Below are 26,934 nucleotides of genomic sequence, written 5' to 3' on the forward strand. Positions count from 1 at the left end.
AAATTTGTGGATTACATTATTCTTTCCCAACTGGGTTGTATCTTTCTTAAAATTTACAAATATATTCAACGACTTTCAGAATACAGTCTCTATTGTTTGACAAGTTCTTGAATATCAAAGAAAAAGTCCATGGAGAAAAGAACATATTTTTTTCTGAAATTATTTTCCAATACTTAGATTTTGGATAGTTTCCTCCAAAAATTCATCCCCGTTTGAAGATTAATTCGTTTTTGCAAACATACCTGTGGTACTAATTCAGTCTCCCCTGGAACCGTCGATTTTTTGGGCGCTACATCGCTAGATGCCGCTGTTCGTCCACCGGCCTGTCGAGTCAGTAAGGTTACAGCTCAACGTCACTCTCGAGCACGTCCCGCCCTTCTTTTTCTTCCCTGCAGGTAGACGTTTGGGCGGGGTCAGTTGTAGCAAGGAGAGGTGGAGTACGCGGGAGGGCGTGGTGGTTGCTCGCAGCTCTGTGCCGTTGCCGTTGCTCTTCTTGGAACTGCTGTCATCTGCCTGTCGCTGCTGCTTCTTCGAATTATTAAGTGAAAGGCGAAGTGAGGCGTGTGCTTTGACTTGGTAGCGAAAGGGAGGTAGAAGAAGAGAAGCCGCGGGTGCTGCTGTTCTCGCCGCCGTCTTCTCGGACTTTAGCTATGAGTTCAGACAAAAAGAGGCCGCCGCCGCGGTTTTCTTCACGCAATAGCCGAACGCCTCGTCCACAGCCGCGGAGGGGACTCCTGACTGAGATTCAGACTTCCCTTCTCACCGAGTCCTTTGAGGCCCGCTATACCATCAGCCCCGGCCGTGAACTCGGCAGGTAAGGCGGGGAGGGGAGATACATGAAATTAACATATGGGTGCTACGTCTCCGAGTCGTAGCACAAGTTGCGCCCTCCTTCTCGAGAAAACCAGTGAGGGATGAGCGATGGAAAGAGCGAAAGAAGCCTTATCTTCTTATTCGGGGAGAAGACCAAAGTCTCCCCGTGGCACGCTTATCCCAACCCGCTGTCAAGATTGTGCCCGGACACAATCCGCTTTGGATGCTAAGAATGCTTTTCCTCAAACCTCCAGTAAACCAGATCTAATTTTTACACAATTTTCCCCCGGTTTTTCCTTACGGTCCCTAATTCACCCAGCCTTGTGTTAGTACCGGAGCACCCAAGTATAGGTGTTCTTCATCTTGAGTCTGTAAAGGTGAACAGGGCTGTCTCTTTCTGGTTATGGCGACAAGTATGTAATATAATAGTAGCTGTGGTTTCCGGTGCTGATATTTGCTAGAAAGTAAAGAAAATCTCACCAGTTTGTAACTATTATTATCCCCACTTAGCCTGTTTGATACTGACTGACGCCTATGAAGATTATAATCCAAATTAATCATTATCCAATTTATGCTCAACTTGCTACTCAAACACTCAGGTTCCACATTGTTTCAGAAATGTGGAACTGTCCTTATTAAAGAGTGAGCCAAACAAATCGAGCAAATCTTCCCTTTGTAGCTATTCTGGGTCATAATTTTGATGGAGCTTTGGGGGAGGGGGAAGCAGAAGAGAGAATTGGAAGCCCTTTCAGCATTATATTTGTGTTTAATCTTTCATAAACCTAAATAGCTGAGAGTTGTTACAGTGGCAATATTATCTCTCTAACCCATATGAACAGTGTAAAATACAGAATAGGATAAACTTTAGATTGGCCTGTAGAAGATTTCATTCCTGACAAATCAGTTTAAAGGATATTCAGGTAATTTAGAATATAAAGTTTATCACAGTCATAGATCAGCAAAAGACAAGAATCTATTTACCATAACATTAAAAGATAATACCAATAACAATAAATAATAACCAATAACATATCAATAACATACATTGTATCATAGTTTGGATTGTGCCCATGTGTACTTGATGAATAAGTAGATAAGTATAAGTATAAATATAGATTCTCTAAAAATTGTTCAAGATATCTATGAAAAATTGGTGTAAGAAAACATCTTTAGTCCTGAAACTGATTGTTTCCTTGTGGTCATTGCAGAAGCACAGAATTTTGCTACTGCAAACATAGTAGCCAGGTTTACATCCCGGAGCAGACAGTCTACATAAAAATTGTCTGGCTTCACTGATAATCTCTCTAGTGAGGGGAGAATATGCATTGACCTAAAAGCACTGTATAACTCACAGTGTAATAAGACATGCATGATAATTTCGACTTCTCATTTACCACACATGCATACTCGTTCCACTATTGGGGTCTTATTATATTAGGTTAGGTTAGGTTTAATTTATTTGTATGCCGCCCTTTTCCATGAAGGGACTCAGGGCGGCTCACAACTCAAAAAGGGAGGGGAAATACAAACAGAGTAACAAAAACATAAAAACCATACATAGTTAAAAGCCCAACAATCATACCATTCGAAGTGGGGCAGCGAGTCTTTAGCCCCAGGCCTGTCGGAACAGCCAGGTTTTAAGGGCTATGCGGAAGGCCTGGAGGGTGGTGAGGGTACGAATCTCCACGGGAAGTTCATTCCAGAGGGTCGGAGCAGCCAGGGCTATATCTGCCCTGGAGAAGTGCTGAGGGGAGGATATTAAATCTGGCTCTGAAGAATGCTATTCTATGTTTTGGGAAAATCAGATCCTTTAAATATCTTGATGGTTCCCACACATCCTGTTTAATTCTATTCCTACTGTGGAGAGGCATCCTATTTATTTCTGCATGGAATTCTATATCTTTTATTCTATTAATGACTACTTGCTTAACTTGGTCAAAGCCTAGGGATATTAAAAATACCAGGGAGAGCCCAGCTTATGGTCTATTGCCTGTTTCCAGGGAAAAGGTAAGTGAAATTCAGGTAATGAATTCGCTATGCGAATTATACAATATTGGATCAGGGTCTGTAAGAATATATTAGATTTAAATGGCTAGCTGACCTTCAGCTTCACAAAATTTGAGAACAGATAAACTTCACCTTTTGTCGATGAAATGATCATGCATTGCTATTAGAATTTTAACTTAATCTATACATTCATACATTATTTGTATGGGCTAGTTTTAACATTAAAGCAACTAGGAATTCATCTTACAGTGGTAGAAAAGTTAAAATTATATATAATTATATTATATATGCAAGTAACTTGTATGAAAGCTCTATTACTGATAATTTCAAGCACACTTAATATTGCAAAAGCAGCATAATAAAGTATTAATGTGTCAGTTTTCCAGATGGAAGTAGAGGTAATAAAAATGACTATTTCACAACTTGAATTTAGTACAAAAGAAAGAAAGAATAGAATTAAAGTTATTCGCATTATCAATATGCAAGCCATAGTCACTTCACATAGAAAACATGAAATCCTCAGTTTAAAAAAAAGATTTTGTACTCCAGTTTCAAATATAAGTTTTCAAACTCTGAATCATAAGCTTAATAAATAATATATTTATTAATAAATAAATACATAGTGTGTATTTTAATTATAGTTTTACAAAGGTTAACTTTGGTTATATTCCTCGGTTAAATAGCCACAAAGTATACTTTAGTTGTTAAACTTAGGCTTCCACCTGTACCTGTGGAACCTCATTTTAAGTCTATGTTTCTTTTTCATAGGATTGTTTTGGGGAAAATATGTTTAAGCTTATACCAATCCCCCCCCCCCAATTCAACAAATGCTAAATACAATCATTCAAATCACTTTTTTAAAGTTTGTGTTTCTATGGAGCAATTTTGCTTTTGCAATTGAGGAAGGTTTTTAAGTTTCAGTTTTTATTCATGGTTAAGCATCTTATATTAATTTATATATGATTTGCAGATTTTTAATAAGATAAAGCCTGAGTGAATACTCCTTTTGAAAATGTAGTAATTTGAGGATTCCCAGGGCACCATTTAAAAGGAATTAGATATAATAGCAGCAGCTCTATAATATATTTCATTTGTATAATACCATAATGATCCCAAATTGATAAAAAATTAAGTGGGTGTTTATGTTAAGTACACAGCTAACAACAAAAGTAAAGAAGCCTGTATGAAAAGAGAATGAAAGTCTGGCATAAATAGATTTTGTTGGAAAAACAGGAGGTTTACAGCACTGCTTGCAAAATACTGGTAAAGTTTAAATGTGTGTAGAAAACAAACCATCCTTTTATAAATCTGAAATGATTTACCATAAGGCTCTGTATTTTATTCTTACAGTATTTTTAATTTTTGATTGCTTCTTTCAGGACGTAATAGAATTTTTTAGTTTTACTTGCACAATAGCTATATTTTGTGTGTTATCTAAGTTAGATAATATATTATTGTGTATGCATTTAATCCTCTGCAAATAGATTGCAGATTAATTGGTTGATTCATTGATAGATACATCTGTATTTATTGTATGTTATTTATTAATCCATTATATTTGCATATATATAATGTATGTATTGATATACAAATAGGCCTTGCTTAATGACCATGTGTTCACCAACTTTTTGGAATTACAATGGTGCTGAAAGGGACTATGACCAGCATCTGAACTTAGGGTTGTTAAGTCACTCCTGATTTGCACTTACAACAAGTTGCCAAGTGCTCTGCAATTACCTAATCATCATATACAATCTTCCCTATTGGCTTCCCCAGAAAGTCAATAGGAAGCCAGCATGGAAGATTGCAAACTATTGCCACCTGGTTACTTCCTAGGGCAGTGGTCCCCAACCTTTTTATCGCCGCGGACCAGTCAGCCTTTGATAATTTTACCGTGGCCCGCTGAGCGCGCGCAGGGGTAGGGGGGCGTTGTTCGCGACGACACATTGATTGTGTACCTGCGCGGGGCTCTCTTCCCTGGAGCCTTTGCGCACGGCCCAGGAGCTCTTGTGCACGGCCCAGGAGCCTTTGCGCTGCAGCGATCATGGCCCCTGGCCGCTGCAGCGATCATGGCCCCCGGCCGCTGCAGCGGTCATGGCCCCCGGCCGCTGCGCGGCCCGGTGCCAGGTACTCCACGGCCCGGCACTGGTCCGCAGACCGGGGGTTGGGGACCACTGTCCTAGGGTAGGGCTGACTGAAAAAGATCTATCCCAAAATACAAGTTTGGGATAGATCTTTTCTCAGATAATCTATTAGAACCAATCAAACCAACACCACCTTCAAAGTAAAAAAAAACTCCACCTCCTTTAACCTCTATACAAACCAAATCCTCCCAACCAAAATAAACCAACAAACCCTTGACTCCTCCTGTAACTAACCACAACAGAAATACAACAACCACAACAAACATAAAAACAACAAAATAACTATACCCCCCACCTTAAAAATCCGTTTTATCTTTCTCCACACTCACACAATAACCAAAAACCACAACCAAACCACCCAAATACACAATATACATCACTAGGGCTGCAAACGTGTGACCCAGTACAACCATTAACATAGAACAAAAAAAAAACCATAAGAGAAATCCCCCCCTGATAAGGGACAAAGGTCGCACACAACACCGCAACACCAAAAACAAGATAAACCAAAATTAAACCAAATAGATAATAGAATAGAATATCTCAGATAATAAAAATACTGCTTGCCAGATATAGATAGATTAGGACAGTCTCTTTGACAGGCAGAAATTTTGCTCTCAAGATTGGCTGAAGATATGACATATCCTTTTAAGACATCCTTCTTGAAAGCAAAGTCTACTGCTTGCTAGATAAATCCCATCCTTCACATGATGGAGTAATAAATTTCATCCTTCACATGATGGAGTAAATAAATACCTCTAGCAGGTAGGAAGATAACAGCTGCATTGGGCTGTAATATGTTTTCTCTCCAACTCAGTGCAATGGCTCCTTCTGCATATAGAGAAAAGCTTCCTGCCCTCCCTTCAACAGGAAGTTCTTTCCCTTCATCCAGTTTCAGTTTCAGTTTTGGTTCATTTGTATGCCGCCCTTCTCCAGGAGGGACTCAGGGTGGCGAACAACTCAAAGGGGAAAGGGAACATAAACAACAGTACACATAATTAAAATACACGAAAATCACACAGCCATACCGGTCGAGAGGGGAGGGGAACTCATCAACCCCAGGCCTGCCGGCACAGCCAGGTTTTGATGGCTTTCCGGAAGGCCTGGAGAGAGGTGAGGGTCCGGATCTCCACGGGGAGTTCATTCCAAAGGGCCGGAGCTGCTACAGAGAAGGCCCTCCCCCGGGTAGTAGCCAGATGGCATTGGCTGGTGGACGGAACCCGGAGGAGGCCGACCCTGTGTGATCTGACGGGTCTTTGGGAGGTAATTGGCAGCAGGCGGTCTCTCAAGTACCCAGGTCCAATACCATGAAGGGCTTTATAAGTTACGACTAGCACTTTGAAGCGTATCCGGAGACCGATCGGTAGCCAGTGCAGCTCGCGGAGGATAGGTGTAACGTGGGTGTACCGAGGTGCACCCACAATCGCTCGCGCGGCTGCATTCTGGACGAGTTGAAGTCTCCGAATACTCTTCAAAGGCTGCCCCATGTAGAGCGCATCCACTCAACAACAAATGCAGTAACTTAATGAATTTGTTTGAGAAAGCCAATTTATGGTCATAAAATTAGTGAAATCACATGGTGACTTGGTTATGACCTCTAAGACATTTGACTGTAATTCTGACTCAATTACGGTCATAAGTAGAGGATTATCTGTATACCTCTGGAACCATAACAAATAATTCATTAAAGCAACCTAGTCAGAGCATTCCAGATGTCTAGAAATCTTTATCATCTTTAAGATCCGACAGCATCTTTACTTCTTAACTTGTTTTATTTATTTTTTTAAACAGAGAGCTATTAAATTTGATTACATATTATAATTTTAATCTATTAAAATGTAATATATATTACATTCCTTTGTGATAAGCCAAGGAAAGTATGCCAAATTGGAGACAATAAATACAATGACAACTTCAGTTTCCAGTCAGTGTATCTGTTAAATAATCTAGTGCCGAGAAATCAGAAAAGACCAATCTATAGAGATTCTCAGTCATCCAGGTCATGGTTGTCCCAAAGGTGTTTTTTCAAGAGGCAACTGAACTTTCTTTGTTTTTCTTTGAACATGAGAGACTCCAGTCTATGTTCAAAGGAAAACAAGAAAGTCCAGTTGCCCCTTGAAAAAAGCACCTTTGTGACGATCAGTTGTACTAATGTGAAATGGCATTTGTTGATCCAAAAAGAGGACCCACAACCTGCAGCAAATCACTAGTATGATGAAGAAGAAAACGCTTAAAGAAAACAAAATAATGGGAAGCCAAATGGGTTGCTGAAAGGCCAGCCATAGAAAGATATATAAATGACCCTACATAAAAGATGACAGGTTTTGAACTACTGCGTCAGCAATGGACACTCCTGAATAGGATTCTCACTTCATATGGCATCTGTCTGTATAAATAGGGCATTCCTCTGTTCAGTGTGAATGCGGGATCCCACATCAAACTGTAGATCACATTGTGACTAGCTGTAAGCTGAGGGTATATGCTCGTCCAGTATCTGATTTTTTAAAATATAAGCAATGCTGTACTTTAATGGTTAGGTGGCCTATACATTGATATTTGAACATAGATCTTTGTAACATTTATATTTTATTATGTTTTACTAACCTGGGTGAAATGTAAATATATATTACTAGTCCATGTATTATATGCCATAAAATAAATAAATAAATATGATCTTTATTAACTAAAAATAATCCCCCTAAGGAAATTCAAAAGATGAATCAAAAGCTTGAATCCCCTAATAGGATAATCTTTCAGGTGATTCCTATGGTATGCTTTTAGCTATTAAGCTGATTTATTAAAAACAAAGCCTAGATATCATTTATAATAAGTTTTTGGTCTTGGCATGCTTACATATTTCCAGACATGCCATTTGTTTACTGGAGTGAATGGACAAGAAATCCATTCAACCCTCAGATCATCACAGTGTTTAAGGATATGCTGATATAGTGTTCTTAGTGGTACTAAATACATCACTCCATATATTGAGGTATATAATGGATTTTTGTGTTCATCTACAATACAAAAGTCTACTTATTTTTCTTCCTCCAACCATGTATTCCACTTCTATATGTTCTTGAGATTACCTATCATGCATAATATTTCTAATGAAAAGTAGTAGTCAAATGTGAATGTTTCACAAATATAAGTCAAATGGCCCATATAAGATCAAAATACAAATTTGAAAAACAAACAAATGGGATTCAGTTAATCACAAGTGAAATTATTTTGAATTCTCTTTTAATAGTTTTATTTTTAAAAACAATATGAACATTTTATATACATCTGTTGGAGTTTATAGTACTGTACTAGGTGTTAGCATCTATATCAGAGACTTGTTTTATTTCATTAGAAATTCAAAAAATATTGTGGAGAAGAGGAAAAATGTAACTTGTTCTAACGTTTCTAAAGAAACAGGATAATAAAGTTTTGCAAAGCATTTCAAATCATTTTTTTTACCATTAGACACTAGAATGTTATCCTTGAGCCATATTTTCCAGGAAGTTATATTATTTACAGAATTGTATATCTTTTGCAAATGCATTTCTTCTCCATCCTGGTGGAGATAGCATCCAGGAATGGGTTGATCTCATCTGCTCACCTATTAGACTGAGTCTGTCAAAGCTGTTAAGACACTCCCCTTTTGCTCGGGCTTCCCAGCTTTCAATTCAGTCACTCAGCATGGATGGACATGTCCATCCTTCTTCAAACTACCTATCCAAGTTATTAGACTGTAACAGAAATTGGCCTATTATTAACCTTCTGTGAGTACTGCCAGCTGACTATGTCTCTTAGTTAGAGTTCCTGGTTTTTCCCTTGGTGGCACATCCTCTGCACTGCCTGAAAGATCACGATCCTCCAACTCTTTTAAGAAGCTCAGCTCCAAGTCGGCCAGAAAAGCTGGGCAGCCCCATAAGAACTTTAAGGCTGCCCAAAAAGATGAGGCTAGAAGGCAGAGGGCTCTGGAGAGAATCTGCACTAGAGCTGAAAGCAGACAGTCACTCTTGTCAAAAATAAGGGATGAGACAAGTCCAAGCCCACTAGACATGCTGCAATGATCACCAGAAAGAGCTAGAGAGCAGGAATTTCCCCAATGCTCCATTTTGCCTAGCAATAGTGCAGCACTATGAAGATCAATGGCTGATCTGCACGTCCCTGTGGCTTCTTCTGGCCAGGCCAGTGGGATGGCCAGAGCTATTCTGGAGGCCACCTTCACTCCCACAGCAGCTGGCCTTTGCCCTGAGATGGGGTCTCTAGCCTCTGTTCAAGGCAACATGTAGACCATAATAAGAGAGACTATAAGACCGGGTATTGCTGTGGAGATCCAACAATACAGTGGGGTTGGGTTCACACTTGGACCTACACTAGGATATCAATCCCCATTCACAAACTGGATTATTCCAGCACAGCCTTTTTCGGTCCCTGCTATTCAAGGCAAGGAACTCAGAGAGAATGGGTCCTACTTCTACACAACCAGAACCCAGCAACTCACCTGATCCAACAATGACTCTTTACTCAGAATTGACCACTGAAGCTGAGGTCATCCCATCACCTCAGCTATTTATCGATGTGGTCCAATGACAGTGGTCTTCTCTGTGGACAGCAATCAATCCATCATCTATAGACAAAAGATTTTATAATGCAGCTCTGGATTTATCTAAAATCTTCCAAATTCCTAAAGTAGATGTACCAGTGGCAGCCTCGCATACCTCAGCCACTATGCCAGGAGAGCTGGAGGAGAACCTCAAACCAGAGGACAAAAGGGCTGAAAAAACACTATAGCAGCCCCATCAGGCAGCAGCCTGGGCAGCCCACGCATCAACAACCACATTCTTTTTCAACAGAGCTTCATTGCTTTGGCTCCGCCAGATTTGAATAAGCTGGTGGCCATGATTCAATTTTCAGCAGACACCACACTTAATGCCACAAAATTTGCACCTGCTCTGGCTACGTCAATGGCAAACCAATACCCACCACAAGTGGCATCTGGCCTCGGCACCCTTCAAAGGGGAGCACCTCTTTGCAGAAGTTCTGGATCCCTTCCTGGTCAAGTCCAGAGACAAAGAGGAAGATTTTGCTATCCATCAACAGGAAAGGGCTTTTTTTGCCTGTCCCCATATTTCAACTGGCCTTCCTCTCAGGACCCAAGCTCAGGGTCAGGGGCTGTCCACCCACAAGGGGACTTCTGTCCCAAACAACGACAATACCCAGACAGATCAAACTGAGGTAGACAAGTTAGGTGGCCCTTTTGGGGCGCAGGAAATCTTCCCTTTCAAAGTAGATGCACCTCCAATCCTCCCATTGGGGGTTGACTGGTTCTCTTTGCCAACCATTGGGAGGACATCACATCTGATGCCTGGGTTAGGGGGGACTGTGAGGTCAGGCCTCTTTTTGGAATTCCTCTCCACCACCCCCGAAGTTCTTCATCTGTTGTCCTGTGTCAAGCAATCCTTCTAAGAGAACACTTACGAATTCAGAGGTACAACATTTGCTGGAAATACAGGCTATCCAGCTGGTCCCAGAGGGGCAACAAGAGGAGGAGTTTTACTCGAACTTGTTTGTAATTCCTAAGACCTCAGGGTGGGGGTGAAGAGCTATTCTAAACCTCAAGAGATTAAATCGCCATCTTGTATACTGGCAGTTCAAGATACAGTCTGTTCAGGCAATTCTGGGGGGCGTTAGGCAGGGCAACTTCCTCTCATCCATTAATCCTACTGAGGCCTATTTACATATACCTATCCAGCCAGTGCTCAGCTGCAGAGATTTTATGGCAGGTATCCAGCTCCAGGGGCAGAAGGGGTCAATGCTGTCTGATGTAATTGACCTCCAGGACTGATGTATGCCTTCCCTCCTCTTCCCCTTATCCCAAGGGTGATACACAAGGTAATATCAGAGAGGGCAATGGTCCTCCATATTTTTCAGAATATAAGATGCACCAGAGTATAAGATGCACCAAGGTTTTGAAGAGGGAAATAAAAAAAGTTTTTGCACTCTGCAAACCTTCCAAAAACGGCCCATTTTTTGCAAAAACGGGCACGTATTTTTCCCCTTAAAAAGACATGAATAGCCTTTAGGGGGCTTGCAGAGTGCTCCTGGGGATGGGGGGGGGGCAAAAAGAAGCAAAAAATGTCCCATTTTGCAAAAACGGGCCAATTTTTCATTAAAAAAGAGCATGGATAACCTTTAGGAAGCTTATAGAGTGCTCCTGGGGGTGGAGGGGTAGAATTGAGCATTTTTTTGCTCATTTCTGCCCTCAGCCATCCCCAGGAGCTCTCTAAAAGCTTCCTACAAGTTGTGCATGGCCATTTTGGTGAAGGGGTAGAGTTTTGGGAGGCAAAAGAACTGTATTCAGTGTATAAGATGCACCCAGATTTTTAGCCTCTTTTTTGAGGGAAAATGATGGGTCTTATACTCTGAAAATTACGGTATTTCCAAATTGCATCCTTGTCTAGGAGGCAGATCCAATTTCTATTATCTCAAGAATGTGTTGCTCTAGTAATTTTTAAAAAAGAAGAAGCTTCAAACAATTTCTTTTTTTTCTTTTCTTTTTTTATTGAAAATTTTGAAAAAAAAACCTTTTACAAATGTTTACCTCCCTCCCCCTACCCTCCCCACAACCCCCCAGTCTCCCCCCCCCCGCCAGCTTCCCAAAACCAATGCAGGGTATAAATCTTTAACAAAGATATTCTAAGATAAACTTTAAAAAAAAAGTTAGTACCATCTTTCATTTGAGCTTTAACTCTTCTTTGCTAGGCTAGCTCTAAACAGATTAAATCATTCCTTGTTTCTTCAGTCATAAGCTATCTGGAATTTCTTAGTCCCATATTTATTTTTAGTGTAATCAATCCATCTTCTCCACTCCAGTTTATATCTCTCATTTGAATGGTCCTTGAGATATGCTGATATTTTAGCCATCTCTGCTAGATTTGTTACTTTTAATATCCATTCTTGAATAGTAGACAAATCTTCCTTCTTCCAGTATTGCGCCACCAACAGTCTTGCTGTGGTTATTAAATGCAAAATCAGGTTAATCTCTACAACTGTACAATCAGTAATTATACCTAACAAAAATAACTGAAGGGTAAACTTTATCCTTTTTTAAGAACATTTTGCATAATCCACCATATTTTTATCCAGAATGCTTTAACCTTTTTACAAGTCCACCATATATGATAGAGAGCCAAGGTGGCGCAGTGGTTAAATGCAGCACTGCAGGCTACTTCAGCTGACTGCAGTTCTGCAGTTCGGCTGTTCAAATCTCACCAGCTCAAGGTTGACTCAGCCTTCCATCCTTCCGAGGTGGGAGCAATATACTGACTCTGTAAACCACTTAGAGAGGGCTAAAAGCCCTATGAAGCGGTATATAAGTCTAACTGCTATTGCTATTGCTATGTAGCATCAGCACAATCACATCTTCAGCATTTAGGTTGTAAATTTGGATACATAGAGGCCAGTTTTTTAGGATCTAAATGCCATCTATAAAACATCTTATAAAAGTTTTCTCTCAAATTTTGGGCTTGTGTAAACTTTACATTTCTTACCCAAATCTTTTTCCATGTATCCAGCATTATTGGTTCTTCAAAATTTTGTGCCCACTTTATCATTTAGAATGAGCCAAGGTGGCGCAGTGGTTAAATGCAGCACTGCAGGCTACTGCTAGATCAGCAGGTCAGCGGTTCAAATCTCACCGGCTCAGGGTTGACTCAGCCTTCCATCCTTCCGAGGTGGGTAAAATGAGGACCCAGATTGTTGGGGGCAATATGCTGACTCTCTGTAAACCGCTTAGAGAGGCCTGAAAGGCCTATGAAGCGGTATATAAGTCTACTGCTATTGCTATTGCTATCATACAGTCTTTAACTAATTCTATTTCCGAATCCATTTTTATTAATACATCATATAGTCTCTTTATATGTATTGGACTTTCATCCCTAATTTGTTTTAGTAAATTATCCTTGTTTTGTGTAAAACCGATTTTTTGATCTTTTTTCCATCTGGCCTGTAACTGACCATACTGAAACTATGTTTGAATTGCCTTTTCCTCTTTTAGTACATTCAAGGGTTTTAATTGTAATACACCTCTTTCTAAGGTGAGAAGCTGTCTATATGTAATTACATCCTGGTTTTGTACTATATTTATGTTTTCTATTGCGTGTCTAGGAATTGTCCACATGGGTATCTTATCATTTAGTTTATTTCAAGCAATTTCTGATGAACTGTTCAAATCTCACTAGAGGTATTCCAGTCATGCTTTGACCTAACTGGTGCTCTGAATTCAAAACAGACTGCTTTTGAGCTCAACATAGAATTTCAAGCTTGAAACATTACTGTATCTCAAAACCAAATCTTTGGGAAAAGATTTTCAAAGCAAAGACTCATGAAAAAACAAGGCAAAATTGAGCTCCCAGTCAGTTAAAAGAAATAGCAAGGCAAGACTAGTAAAGAGCTGTTTCCTGTTAGTCTTTTTCCTATTGAGGCTGAAAATACCTTATTTCTACTTTCCCCTAATGTAAGGGATTCTACATAATAAAGCAAGAATAATAAAAGCATACATGCTAAAATCATAAAATAAATATAAATAAATATAAAAATAACCATCCACAGTTTGGAGAATCATATTTTTCAACATTAAAAGCACATTCCTAATATATGTTTTCAGAAGCAAGGGCGGCTTCCATAATTTGGAAATCATTGTCAAGTAAAAAGCTTAGTTCCAAATTTTTTTCTAGATTGTGACTTCCCAAAATATCTGATATACTCATTCAAACACACAGTAATAATACTAACCACTTTTCTTCTCATAATATACAATATGCATCTGCAGATTTCCTTAAGCATACTATGATTTCCAGTTTTCTGGCATTGTATTGTAAGATTATAACTATTCTAGCTAAGGTATGGAGCACGATAGCCAAATCTAGCCATAGGTTCTGCCTCTATTTACTTTCCCAATAGGCAACCAAGTCGGAAAATCATTTAAAAGCAGTTTATTAGAGTACCCTGGTAAAGTGGGATCTACCTATAAAAGGGGAGAACCTTGAGACCCATCTTACATTCTTTTTTATAGTTAACACAACAAAGAAAAATGAAACAGGAAAATTGATTGATAAGATTAGAGTAATCCCTCTTTGCATAGTAAATCAATTACAAACATTATTTGAAGTTAGATAACCAGATGCCAAGAAACTAAGAAACATTTTCTTATCAGGAGATAGTATCCGACATCCTTCTATAAATTATCTTTATAGAGCCAAGGTGGCGCAGTGGTTAAATGCAGCACTGCAGGCTACTGCTAGATCAGCAGGTCAGCGGTTCAAATCTCACCGGCTCAGGGTTGACTCAGCCTTCCATCCTTCCGAGGTGGGTAAAATGAGGACCCAGATTGTTGGGGGCAATATGCTGACTCTCTGTAAACCGCTTAGAGAGACCTGAAAGGCCTATGAAGCGGTATATAAGTCTACTGCTATTGCTATTGCTATCTTTTTAGTTTAGGAATGTTAAAAGCTATCTAATCAATCCATATAACCATAGGATAAAAGTTTTCCTACATTCCAACCTGTAATGAAACTAAACATTATTTAAAAGAGATAAATAATTTATTTAAAAGAGATAAACAAATAAAACATAAGTCAAATTAAAATATAAATGTATTAGTTAACAAATTACAAAATGCATGTCATGTGCCTCTCAAGCATTATAAGAACATATTTCTTTTGGTACAGATATGAGAAGATTAAAAACATACTGATAGTCATGCTTTAAGTCTTTTCTAGATTCCTATATAAAATATAATACTAAACACTGATGCTAAAATATTCATTTCCAAATATAATTGTAGTTCTGTTTAATTCAGTAAAAGCAGTAATGGTACACAAGACTTAAAAATTGGAAAATGAATGAGAAAAATAAAATCCGATAACAGAAAATAGATTATAATGCTTAGAACTGCTGAAAACAAAAGCAACAAAAATATGCTTAGCAAATAATTCATTAGCACCACTAATGCTTGAATGTGAAGTGTCCTATGTTTAGTCATAAATATATGGATATAATCCTATCCGAAATTCTTAAGATTTATGACTAGAAGAATCAGTTGTGTTTAACTATAGTAAAGACCGTTTGAAAGCAATTCCCCAATTATCAAGGAATCAAGTCTTTTAATTATAGTATGTACTCTCCTTTGTGAATGTATGTTCAGAATTTTTATAATAAAGGATACAATTCTGGGTTTCCTTGTTGTCTGAAAGTGGAAGAAAGAATTAAGGAAAGGTAGGCCTCTGAATAGATGTCCATGGTTGTCAATGTAATCTGTGGGTAGTATCTTTAACACCAATGAACTATCTTCCTATAACTTGCATGCTTCATTGCAAAAGCTAAGCAACCAGCAACATCTTTGTTTCTAGCAATACCTTTCAAACTCATACGTAAGCTAGAGATATTCATTGAAATTTTTATTTTATTTTACTGCTTTTTTTCTTGTTAAATAATATTCCTGATTATTAAAAGTGAAGATTTATCCCAATATGTGAAAAATCAACAGTATAAAGAATTTTCTGAGGTTTAGAAATAATGGCAAAGAAAATTCTGATCCCTAATGGGATTCTGACTAAGTAAAAATGCTATTGTGTATTATTAGTGTGTGGGGGGTGGGATGGGAGATATATAATAGTAGCTTATCAATGTGACTTTGCTTTTGTGCTTGTATTCTGTTCTCTGTCTTGATTTTTGTCTATCTATTGTATACAACATTCTGTTCCCTTTTTTAATGCTTTGGATAGATACACCTTCACATGAGTTTCTGTGTGCTTTAATCATGGTGAGATACATGATTTAGCATTTGGATTCAGTCGTAGCTCTTTACCATTTGTTAGGTTACCCATAAGCTTTATTTTATTTTTTATTTTATACATTATGACAGGTTGTAGATTATTTTGAGTTAGATTACTATATTTTTTGACAGATTTTTTTATTTTTTCCCTTCTACAACATCTTAGTCATTACATCAACATTGTTATGTCATCATACCTGTACATGTATATAATATTTCGCTTCTATATTTACACACTTTATACACAGTTCTATATATATTTATATATATTGTTTTTTGGCTTAATTAATTTTGTTCCTGTTTTGCAGCCATTACCAAATGTTCCAAATTTCATAATATTCCGACTCTTCTTTATCTTTTAATTTCAGTGTTAATTTGCCCATCTCTGCACAATCCAAAGTTTTTTTAATCACTAATTCGTCCAAAGGGGTATTATTTTGATTCCAGCATTGGGCAAATGCTATTCTAGCTGTAGTTAGCAGATGTGTTAATATGTACTTAATTTTCTTTGTATATTTCCCTTTGATTATTCCTAGTAGAAAGATTTCGGGTTTGTATTTTATCTGTTCTCCTGTAATTTCTTGCATCCATTTCCAAATTTTTGTCCAATAGTTTTGTGTTTCTGGGCAGGTCCACCATATGTGATATAGGTCTCTTGTACTTTTTTACACTTCCAGCAGGTCAGCTTCATGTTTGGGTACACTTTAGCCAATCTTGTTGGTGATAAATGCCAACGATAAAACATTTTGTATATATTTTCTTTAAGTGCTGCTGATAGATAGATAGATAGATAGATAGATAGATAGATAGATAGATAGAAGTGATCGTGTTAGTTTATAATTTGTGTTCCAAATTCTTTCCCAATCCACTAGATCTATGTTGTAACCAAAGTTTTTGGCCCACGCTATCATGCAACCTTTAACTTTTTCTTCTAATGTTACTTCTAATAAATATTTGTAAATTTTCGTTATGAATTTATTTTCCGGGCCAATTAAAATTTTATCTATTTGTTATAATTCTGTGTATATTCCATATTCTTTTACATCTTTTTTGTATCTTGATTGTAGTTGGAGATATGGTCACCAATCTCTATTTATATTTTGCCCCTTTAATTTTGGATTTGTTTTCAGATTCCCTTGGCTGTCTAAAATTTCACTATATCTAACCATTTTCGATAGATCTAGTGTATTGGAATGTGTCATGGCTTCCATAGTGGAAAGCCATGTCGGTATTTTCATGTAATGTTTTTCTCTAATTTTATTCCAGACCTGTATCAGTGCATCTCTAATATAGTTTCTGTGAAAGTATTTTTGTTTCTTTTTATCCTCTTCCCATAGGAAAAAATGACATCCCATTTGCAAATCGTGGCCCTCTAATGTTAGTATTCTTTTATTTTTTAAATTTATCCAATCCCTGATCCATGTTAGTACTGCTGCTTGTAATAAAGCTCCCAATCTGAGAGTCCCATACCACCTCTTCTTCTGTCTTCCTGTAGAGTTTTCAACTTTATTCTGGCTTTCTTCCCTTGCCATATAAATTTTAATATAATCTTATTCAGTTCAGTAAAAAAAAAAGTTTCCTAATTTTATGGGGGTTGTTTGAAATAGGTATAATAGTCTGGGTAGTACATTCATTTTTATCGCTGCTATTTTCCCTAATAATGTTAGTTGTAGTTTCCCCCATAGTTCTAGATCTTTTTTTTATTTGTTGCACTAATTTTGTATAATTATTTTCTTTTATAGTTGAGCACTTTGCAGTTAGCCATATTCCAAGATATTTAACTTTCTTTGTCACTTGCAGTCCTATCTATTATTCTTTCTAATTCTTTATTTTGTTCTTCCTTCAAATTTTTAGTTATCATTTTAGTATTTTCTCTATTAATCTTTAACCCTGCTACATCTCCATATTTTCCTAGTTCTCTCATTAAGCTATTTCCTGTTTCTAGTGGGTCTTCTATAATGAACACCAAATCGTCTGCAAAGACCTGGATTTTATATTCCTCTTTTTTAATTTTAGTTCCTCTTATCTCCAAATTACTATTTTTTTATGTTAGATTCTCCTTAGCTTGCTAGTGGAACCCATGGCAACCAGAAAGTGAGTAAACATATGACATAAGATCATTTTCTTATCCAGCTTGACTTGTGATCAGAACGGCTTTCTTTCTTTCTTTTTTTCTCCAGCGAGGAAGCATGCCAATATTAACCATTCTTTTGAAGATGCCAGTCTCAAATGAATAACCTTGAGTTCTCCCTACAATTTTGAATTCCAATAAAACCATTCAAGAGAATGATATGAAAATGATATTTTATTTAGATAATTGAAATCATTTGAAGATAAATTAGTTAATTATTTTTTTAATTAAATGGCAAGTATACATTATATATAATCTATGCCAACTAAGAAATACCTTCCTTCAGAGAGGCGTCGCTGATGTCACGACGATATGTGCGCTCTTGGAGCTCCAGGATCACCATCAATATTTTTGCTGCTGGATGGTCCTTTTGGACCTAAACTGTCCCATAGAGATGGTGATAGAGAAGGGCGCATCCTGCTGATCCCAGGGACATCGCAAAGTTCCTGGTAGATCCAGGAGAAGCCTCTTTTTTTCTGGCAACAAAGAAGCAGCCATTGAAGCTGCTGAAAGTTGGGACAGCTCCAGAAATAGAAGACAAGCAGGAGAGAAAGTGCGCCGAACTGGTGAGATAATTCTTTACTATTAGATGAGAGAACACACCAAAGATTAAAAGTAAAGTTAAAATTGAAGACAGAAGAGGTCAAGTGGCAAGATTAAGCCTGAGTCAAACTTAGAGTGTTATTTTTCTTTAATCCTTTTACTACTGGAATTTCTACAAACACTTATTTTTTAAACTGGACTGATTTTATTTTTCTATTTTTTTTAAAAAAGATTTTCATTCTTTTTCTCTTTTCAACGGCCTATAATATTTTCTTGTTAAATTTTTCTTTCTTTCCTGGAATATAAAGAATATAAAGAGGAAAGTGAAAATAGATGAAAAGAAGTAACACTGCCACTTAGAGACTTGGAGGCTTGAAAATATTGTTTTTCTTCTCTACGTTTGAGTATTTGATAATCTTGTGCAAAGTAAAAGATGGCATTACACTTCAAGGACTCTGAGTTTGTTTATTGGAAATGATAGTGGGAAGAGCACGGATGTTTATACAGGTGCTTCTCTAGGTACTATCAGAGTGAAAAGCTTGAAATGGGAAAAAAAAGATTGCACTGAACTGGAAAAGAGAACAATTAACTGTTTGGAAAAGAGCCTTGGATTTTACAGTGGCAGTGTGCACTATTGGAAGGAAAAGATCAATACAGATGATGTTGCAACAGGGAAAAGAAAAGGAAGTGACATTGCAGATGATTATGCAAGAAATTCAAAAAATGCAAGTAAGAACAGAGAGCATTGAAAAGAGACTGGAGATTATTGGACAAAGAACAGAAAAAATAGATGAAAAAATTGAAAATACTTACCAAACAAAGATGAAATATGAGGACAGATCTTAAAAAACTGAAGAAGAAGATGAACAAAGAGATAAGAAAATTGGAGATATTGACAGCAGAATGAGTGTTGTTGAAAAAGTTCAAAGTGGAATATTGGAATGGGAGATCAATAGACTAGAATTTTACCTCAGATTCCAGAAGATAGAAGAAGAAAAGGGAGAAAATTTGGCAGAAGTAATGATAGAAATTCTGGCAGAAGCATTGGTGATAACTAAAGGGAATATGATGGAAGGAACAGATGAGGGGTTTTGAGCCTTCACAAGATACGCAGTGAAATATAAGTTGCCAAGAGATATCCATACAAGATTTTCTTAAAAAGCAATTAGAATAGAAATACCACAAATAGCAAGAAATAAAAGATTGCACTACTATTGGATGGATACAGGATAATGTAATGAAATATTATAATAAAAATTAATTTGAATTTATTTAAAATTAGAATATTTTGTATAAAATAAAGTAATAATAGTTATAGTCAAATAAATGATTAATGATAATACTGTATACATACATATTAGATTGATAATATGAGATTTTATATAATTTGTAAGTGAGGACTATGGAGAGGATGCATAAAAGTTTGGTAACCAAAGATAAACAATTTTATAAAACATGGGACTTATCTTATTAATGGTTTGACAAAGAGTTTTATAAATATGTATTATTACTGGATGAATTTAGGATGATGTAATGAAATTCTGCTGTCATAATATAAATTTACCTAAAATGTAGAATATCTCACATAAAATGAAGTAATGAAAATTATAGTCAAATAAATGTATAATAATGATAATAATTATATACATATATATCAGATTGATAATACGAGATTCTGTATAAAGTGTAAGTGGAGACTATGGTGAGAATGTAAAAAAAGGTTTTGTAACCAATTGACACACTGTATGGAATTGGAAGATGTTTTTATGTTTTACGTTTGTACTTGTTTGTTTAAAAATTAAAAAAATGTGTTTTTTTAAGAAATACTTTCTTTCAAAAGAAATAATTTGTATTCCATGAATGCTCACAATTATATATCTCTGGATTCCTTCTTGAAGTAAATTCTCATACATTTCATTTTCCTGTGCATTGCTTGGAGAGTCCAAGCATGGGTTAAATTAGTCTGGTTGCCCTAGGACTGAGGAATCTTTTTCCTTGGCCATGCCTTCTGGTCCTCAACGAAAGATTTTTTTCCTCAATCTGGCCTGTTAAGGATTGCATTTGTGAGCTTCAGCTTTAATTTATCTTTGGCTTGGACTCTCTTCTTAGAAATTTTTTCCTCTCTTTTTCCTTGTTTGCCTATTTTTCATTCCTCTAGCATTAGGTATTTTTTCCCTTTTCCTTCGACTTTCCAGCTTCTGTTAGCTCACTTGAAGTAGGAACGTCGGGGTGCTCCGCTAACTGTGCCGCTCGAGGACAGCAGCGGAGATCCGTCTGGCAAATTTGCTCTTCCTGGCGGGCAGCACAGCTCTTGGTGGCTGCCAGGAGCAGGCGGGGGTTCAACTTTTGAATTTTCGGCTTGCTGCCTTGCTGCGGAGAAGTGTGTGGCCGCCTTTTAAGCTTGCAGCCGCCATTTTCTTTTACTTCCCCCTCACTTCAAGCGGTGGTCATTTTTAATACGGGTTTTTCACACTCTTTTTAACACTTGCATTGCCGCTTTTCTGATTCCCTGCAGATCGCTGTCGAGTGGCCAGCTGACCCTGTTCAGGGCTCCAGCAGGTTCGCTGCCATTCATTATCAACCGTTCTGGACACCTCTGGTTTCTTTGGTCACCTAAGGGTCATTCACTGGCACAGAGAGGGTTGAAGTATCTTTTTCTGCCCCTCTCTGATCAATCTGCTAGACTGTGCACCTCCTTGGTTCGCGATCCCCTAATTGATATTCCTCACTTGTGTGACTGATTGGATTCCTTCCTGCCTGCCTAATGACTCCAGCTGCAGCAGACGTTCCTAGTCATTCAGCCAGCTTTATTTCATAGCTACCTGATCCAAATTCATTTCATCGCCTTTGTTTGGATCTAGATGGCTGAGTCTTCTGCTTCTGCAACTACGGAACAGCCTGGCACATCTTCCACCTACCAAGGTAGACTGGGCCCCTCTAAGACCCTAGTCAGGCCAAAGCCCCAAGTGAGGACAGGAAGACTAGGCAGGATGGCGGTTACAGGCAGTCATCCCTACCAATCATCCACAGCTGCAGATAGGGATGCAGAACGCAGGCAAAAAACACAGGGAAAGCAATTTGAAAATCCACAGCACCAGGTAGCAAAGACCAATCTGCAGACCACAGTCCTGGTTGAGTTGGGCTCTTCCCCCTCCCCCATAAGGGACCTTTTATGGGTCATTGAGGAGGAGGTAGAGTCATAGGATTTGTCACCCGACAATTCCTTGGTGGATCCTGAGTCCCCCGACCCTCTGTTGCATCGGACCCTGGGCCAAGGCACACGGCTCACCAGCAGGGGTGGGCTCCACCCACAAACTCTGAGAGTCATGGATGCCCATTGAGGATCAGGGGCCCGAACTATCAGCTCTTATGCAAGCAGTTATTGCCAGGGACATTTCCTAGAGCATAGCCGAGGAGCTCCAGATGAGGATCAGGTTCCCGATAAACAGGCTCCGTCCAGATCCAGCAAGGAAAATGCTGGCACTAGCCACAGGGAATCTTCTCTGGAATCTTCCATGATTAGTGAGGTCTCTGTCTTGGAGGACCCAGATCAGGAGGAGCAGGAGCTCTCGGAGAATAAAGATCTTCCTCTGGATGCCCCCGCCTTCTCCGGCCTTTTCAAGCCCAGCTTGTTTAAATCCATCTTACATAAGGCCAAGGCCATCACTCAGCTGGGTACTAAACCTCAAGCAGGCCTGAGCGCTTCAGACTCAGCTGCCTCCAACCCTAATGAGAACATGGTACAGGTCCCTCCACAGGACCTTGTTCCTGTTCCCAGCCTCTTCATGGACATAGTTCAGCAATGGGTCCAACCCAGTTCCCTAGCCATGCCCAGTGTTGGGGACAAGAAGCTATATTCGGTGGAACCAAATCTAGAGGACATCTTGTCCTTACCATCTGTAGATCCCTGATAGCTCTCACCTCCAATTTGGTCCTTCTGGCAGATCTGATGGAAGGCCTCAAGGCGGAAGACAAGAGGGTGGAGAAGGCATGAGACAAAACGCAACAGCCTGGGCCATTAAGGCATCTTCCTCCGACTCATTTTTTAATAGAGTATCCATCATTTGGCTATGCAATCTACAGTCTAAATTCCCAGCAGATAACACACATCTATGTCAGGATGTGACCAAAATCATTGCTGCAGCCCAATATTCAGCCAACATTTCTCTTAACGTGGCGAAGTTCGCCTTGGGGGAACTAGCCTCCAATGTAACTTCGAGGCACCTTATTTGGCTTCGTCATAGGCAGGCTGACCAGAAGGCCAAGTGGAAGCTTACTTCTGCTCCCTTTAAAGGGACCAAGTTGTTTGTAGAGATGTTAGACCCTTTCCTAATTGAATCTAAGGATAAGCGAAAAATCCTTCCTATACTAAACAAAAAGCAGGACCGCAAGTCCACTCCCTATTTCAGGAGGCAATCCTTTCATGCGAATGACTCCTCGTTCAACTCCTCCTCGACCAACAGGCCTACTAATCAGTCATCAGACAGGTCCAAGAACAGGCAGTCCTTTTGGGACAGGGGTAGGCAGCAGTTCAATTTTTGCAGATCCAACTATGGTGGAGGCTCCCACAGGCCCTTCTGCCAATTCAAGTGACCACTAAGGGACCCCTCCCATAGGGGGACAACTCCAAATCTTCATCTTTCAATGGGAACAGACCATGGAGGATGCCTGGGTCTGCAGTCCATGAGGGAAGGACTCTCACTAGATTCATCTCACACACCCCAAGGAATTTCATCCGAAGCCCCACCCCCTCTTGTCTGCTAAAGAGAGAGCTCATGATCCATCATCTCTTAGAGATCAATGCCATAGAGCAGGTCCCATCCAACCAGGAGCGGAGGGGATTTTATTCCATCCTCTTCCAGGTACCCAAGAGCATGGCGGTGATGGTGGGCAATACTGGACCTGAAGAACCTCAATTTCCATCTTGCATACAAAAGGTTCAAAATGCAATCCCTGCAGGGATTTGCCAAGGGGACCGCCTAACATCCATAGATCTAAAGGAGGCATACTACACATCCCAATTTGGCGACTGTACCGAAGGTTCCTGCGGTTCTTCTACACGGGCTGACATTATTAATCAGGGCACTGCCATTTGGCCTGTCGTCGGCACCCAGGACCTTCAGCAAAATTCTGTCAGTAGTCGCAGCGCACCTCAGGCGCAGCCCTGTAAGGCTCCAATGTTACCTGAATGACATACTCATCCAGTTGTTGTCCAGGAAACAGGCCTTGTGGGACCTTCAGGTCACCATGCGGTCCCTCCAGATCCATGGGTTCTCTGTGAACCTGGAGAAAAGTCATCTCTTACTGACCACCAAACTCCTCCACCTGGGGGCAGTAATCAACACTTCCATCTGCAGAGTGTTTCTCTCCCAGGACAGGATAGGCAGCATAGGCTCCCTAGTCCACAAGGTTCAGGGTTTGAGGTAGGTCCCTGTGCTGCTCATCTCGCAACTGTTAGGGAAGATGATCTTGTGCATCTCGGTAGTTCCCTAGGCATGACTCCACTCCTGAGAGAGAGATCCAACAGAAGCAACTTCCCCATGAAGATTCAACTGCCACCAGCCATGAAGAGATCCCTCAGATGGTGGTGATCAGTCAGACCACTCTTCTATTATTTTTTTATTCTTTCAAATATTTTATAAAGTAAGAGTTGATTTTATGGACACTGTGAATTTGTGGTAAAAATATATAGCAAACCAATTGTAATTACAAACATTTTTGCAAATAAATTGTTTCTTCCATAGTAACAGTAACTTCAGTTGAATTATTCTTTGTCTTCATAGAAACAGTCCTGCCCATCTCATCTTTATCACCAAAGAAGTTATAAATTATTTTCACAGGGAAGACATAAAAAATGAAATATTTAAGATGCCAGCTGTTCCTTCCATTTTTGCATAGAAGCAGGGGATATGATTATTCCTATTTATTAAACCTAATGTGTAGCTCAAGGATGGGCAAACTATAGGCCTTGTATTCCCCAACAATTATTTTGCACTACCAGACCATTTCCAGAAAATTTTATCCAAATTAAGTGAATGGCATAAGGTGGACATTTTTGTTAAAATAATTAAAAATATATAGATAAAGCTATGCCAAGCACTAATATGCCAGTTTTGCCAATTAAACCCTTCAGATAGATTAAAGTTTTGATTTTATCTCTTTTCTTCATACAATCACATTATGCGACATGAATCCTGCCATTCAAATACATGGAAAAAAAAGAAACACAAAATAGCTTCCTAGTCCTGGTTCAGGCAATTAAAAAAAATTTAATTAAATGTTTGTGGAATAAAAAAATATTTTTATGTGTTTTCAAGTCATAGGCAGACAGATAAAGGATTTTCTCTCCAAAAGATCTTTTAAAGTTCATTAGTTAGGAGAACTCTGGAGGGCTGATTATACTTTAAATGTGCATACAGTTTATCTCTTCTTCTTCTTCTCTTTCTTCTTCACCTTCTCTCCAATTGTAGGGGGAAATTTGCAGTAGTAAAGAAATGTATAAACAAACAGACTGAAAAAGAGTTTGCAGCAAAATTCATGAGGAAAAGAAGAAAAGGCCAAGACTGTCGAATGGAAATAATTCATGAGATTGCAGTCCTGGAACTGGCACAATCTAATCAATGGGTTATTAACTTGCATGAAGTATTTGAGACACCAACAGAAATTATTTTGGTTTTGGAATAGTAAGTAATACCTTTTTATGCCTTAGTATAGCTTTTAATATGTGTTTGGTGAAATAACTTCAGTTTCCCTCTAATTTATTTTGATTTTATCCTGCTTTATCTCTGGAGCTCTGAACCACATCCATGAAACAAGCAAAATGAACAAAGAACATGAGAGAGGATCATATGAATAAGGTTTTAGCTTTGGAACAGAAAATTATGTCAAAAATATTAGAGTTTACTAATAGTAGAAGCAAAGTACCCCAGATAAATGGTTTGGATTCTTTTTTTTCTAATATTTCTATTACGTTTTAGATGGAACAATAAAAGATAAATTCAAGCTAAAAAGAAGAAAGGGAATAAAGTGTGTATATGTGTGTGTACCCTCAAAAATGCAACTTCCCACCCTCATCATGACAAATAAAAACAATTTCATAATCTCACATTCTCTTAATTAAAAAATGTAACACTCTTCATTTTACAACCTGTTAACAATAAGCAAATTAAATAAATCTTTTCCAATCCAATTATCAGCAAAAAACTTAGAACTCTAAAATATTAGAATTAAGTAGCTGATTGATTGCTGTTAGTATAAAGGAGTTTCCCCTTTTCTCTCCTTTTGTGTGTGTTCTGTATACTGTTTAATTTACCTCATGATATTCCTGTGTTCCTGACGTGCTTATCTGGTTTACTTAAATTATTTTAACAGCGGAAGGATTGAAGCAAACTGATTAGTTGGTTAACTTTTATTTTCAGAACAATTGTATTTTAAAGATTAGGGATATGTGATTTAACTTCTTATGCACACATAAAAGCTACATTTGTTGTAGAAGCTTATTTATAATTCTTCAATTTTTATACAAAAAAGTATTAAATATAGTAGCTGAGTTCCCTCTTACTAAACTGAAGTGTAAACATTATATATGGTAATCCAAGAACCTAAACAATAAAATATTTTACTTAAATAGTTTATGGTGGTTGCTATAAAACTAACTTACTTCCAAAGTAAATAACCAAAGGCGGTTTGGTTAATTCTACCTTTGCTGGCAGGCAAATATATATTTTATTCAGTTCTTCTGATGTTAAAATTTATTTGCTGTTGAATTTGGTCTAATCTGTTTTGAGTTCCATGGATATATTTTTATTTGAATTTTAATATTTTCATTGAAATGTTTTAACTTATTAAAATTATCTTAAGCATAATTTTAATACAAAGATGAGATATAAATGTAATTAATAGTGACTAATTGAAAATTATATACAAATATTCTTATTTTCAGTGCTGCTGGTGGAGAAATCTTTGACCAGTGTATAGCTGAAAGAGAAGATGCCTTCAAAGAAAAAGATGTTAAGCATCTCATGAGGCAGATTTTACAAGGAGTTTCCTTTTTACATCAAAACAATGTAGTTCATCTTGACTTGAAGGTGAGATAATAATTCTGAAGAATTGAAGCAAAATTAAGAATTCTGATTGCTTATTTTGAAGAACACATTGTGACATCTTAGAGGTTTTGATTTTTGGTGAAAAAGACTTTTCTGCCTATTTAGGAAATTACTTCTACTTCTGCCAAACTGTTCTTCAGTTGTCCCAAGTATGTATTGCAGGTTATTTTAACTCTGTTATTTTTTCCTGAGGGTCAGATGTACATCCAAATAATATTATGCAATTGTGTAGAGCCCAGACTAAGAATTTTTTAATATTGTACACTTTGGTACATATTCATTGTGTACATATGAATCAGCTTTTGCCTTGTTCCTCATTTTTTTGAAACGCTAACAGGAAGCCTGGCGTACCTGCCAGTTCAGGTA

General features: G+C 38.1%; 1 protein-coding gene across 1 annotated transcript in view; it reads left to right on the plus strand.

Moving 5' to 3' along the window:
* The first annotated feature begins 440 nt into the window (after positions 1-440).
* STK17A (serine/threonine kinase 17a) overlaps positions 441-26,934 on the plus strand; it is a 43,932-nt gene continuing 17,438 nt past the window's right edge. Inside the window, 3 exon segments of the mRNA XM_032234704.1 lie at positions 441-814; positions 24,934-25,146; positions 26,406-26,550. Coding sequence (XP_032090595.1) covers positions 651-814; positions 24,934-25,146; positions 26,406-26,550 — 522 coding nt within the window. The 5' untranslated portion in view covers positions 441-650.

This window comes from Thamnophis elegans, chromosome Z (genome assembly GCF_009769535.1).
Source record: "Thamnophis elegans isolate rThaEle1 chromosome Z, rThaEle1.pri, whole genome shotgun sequence".
Lineage (NCBI taxonomy): Eukaryota > Metazoa > Chordata > Lepidosauria > Squamata > Colubridae > Thamnophis > Thamnophis elegans.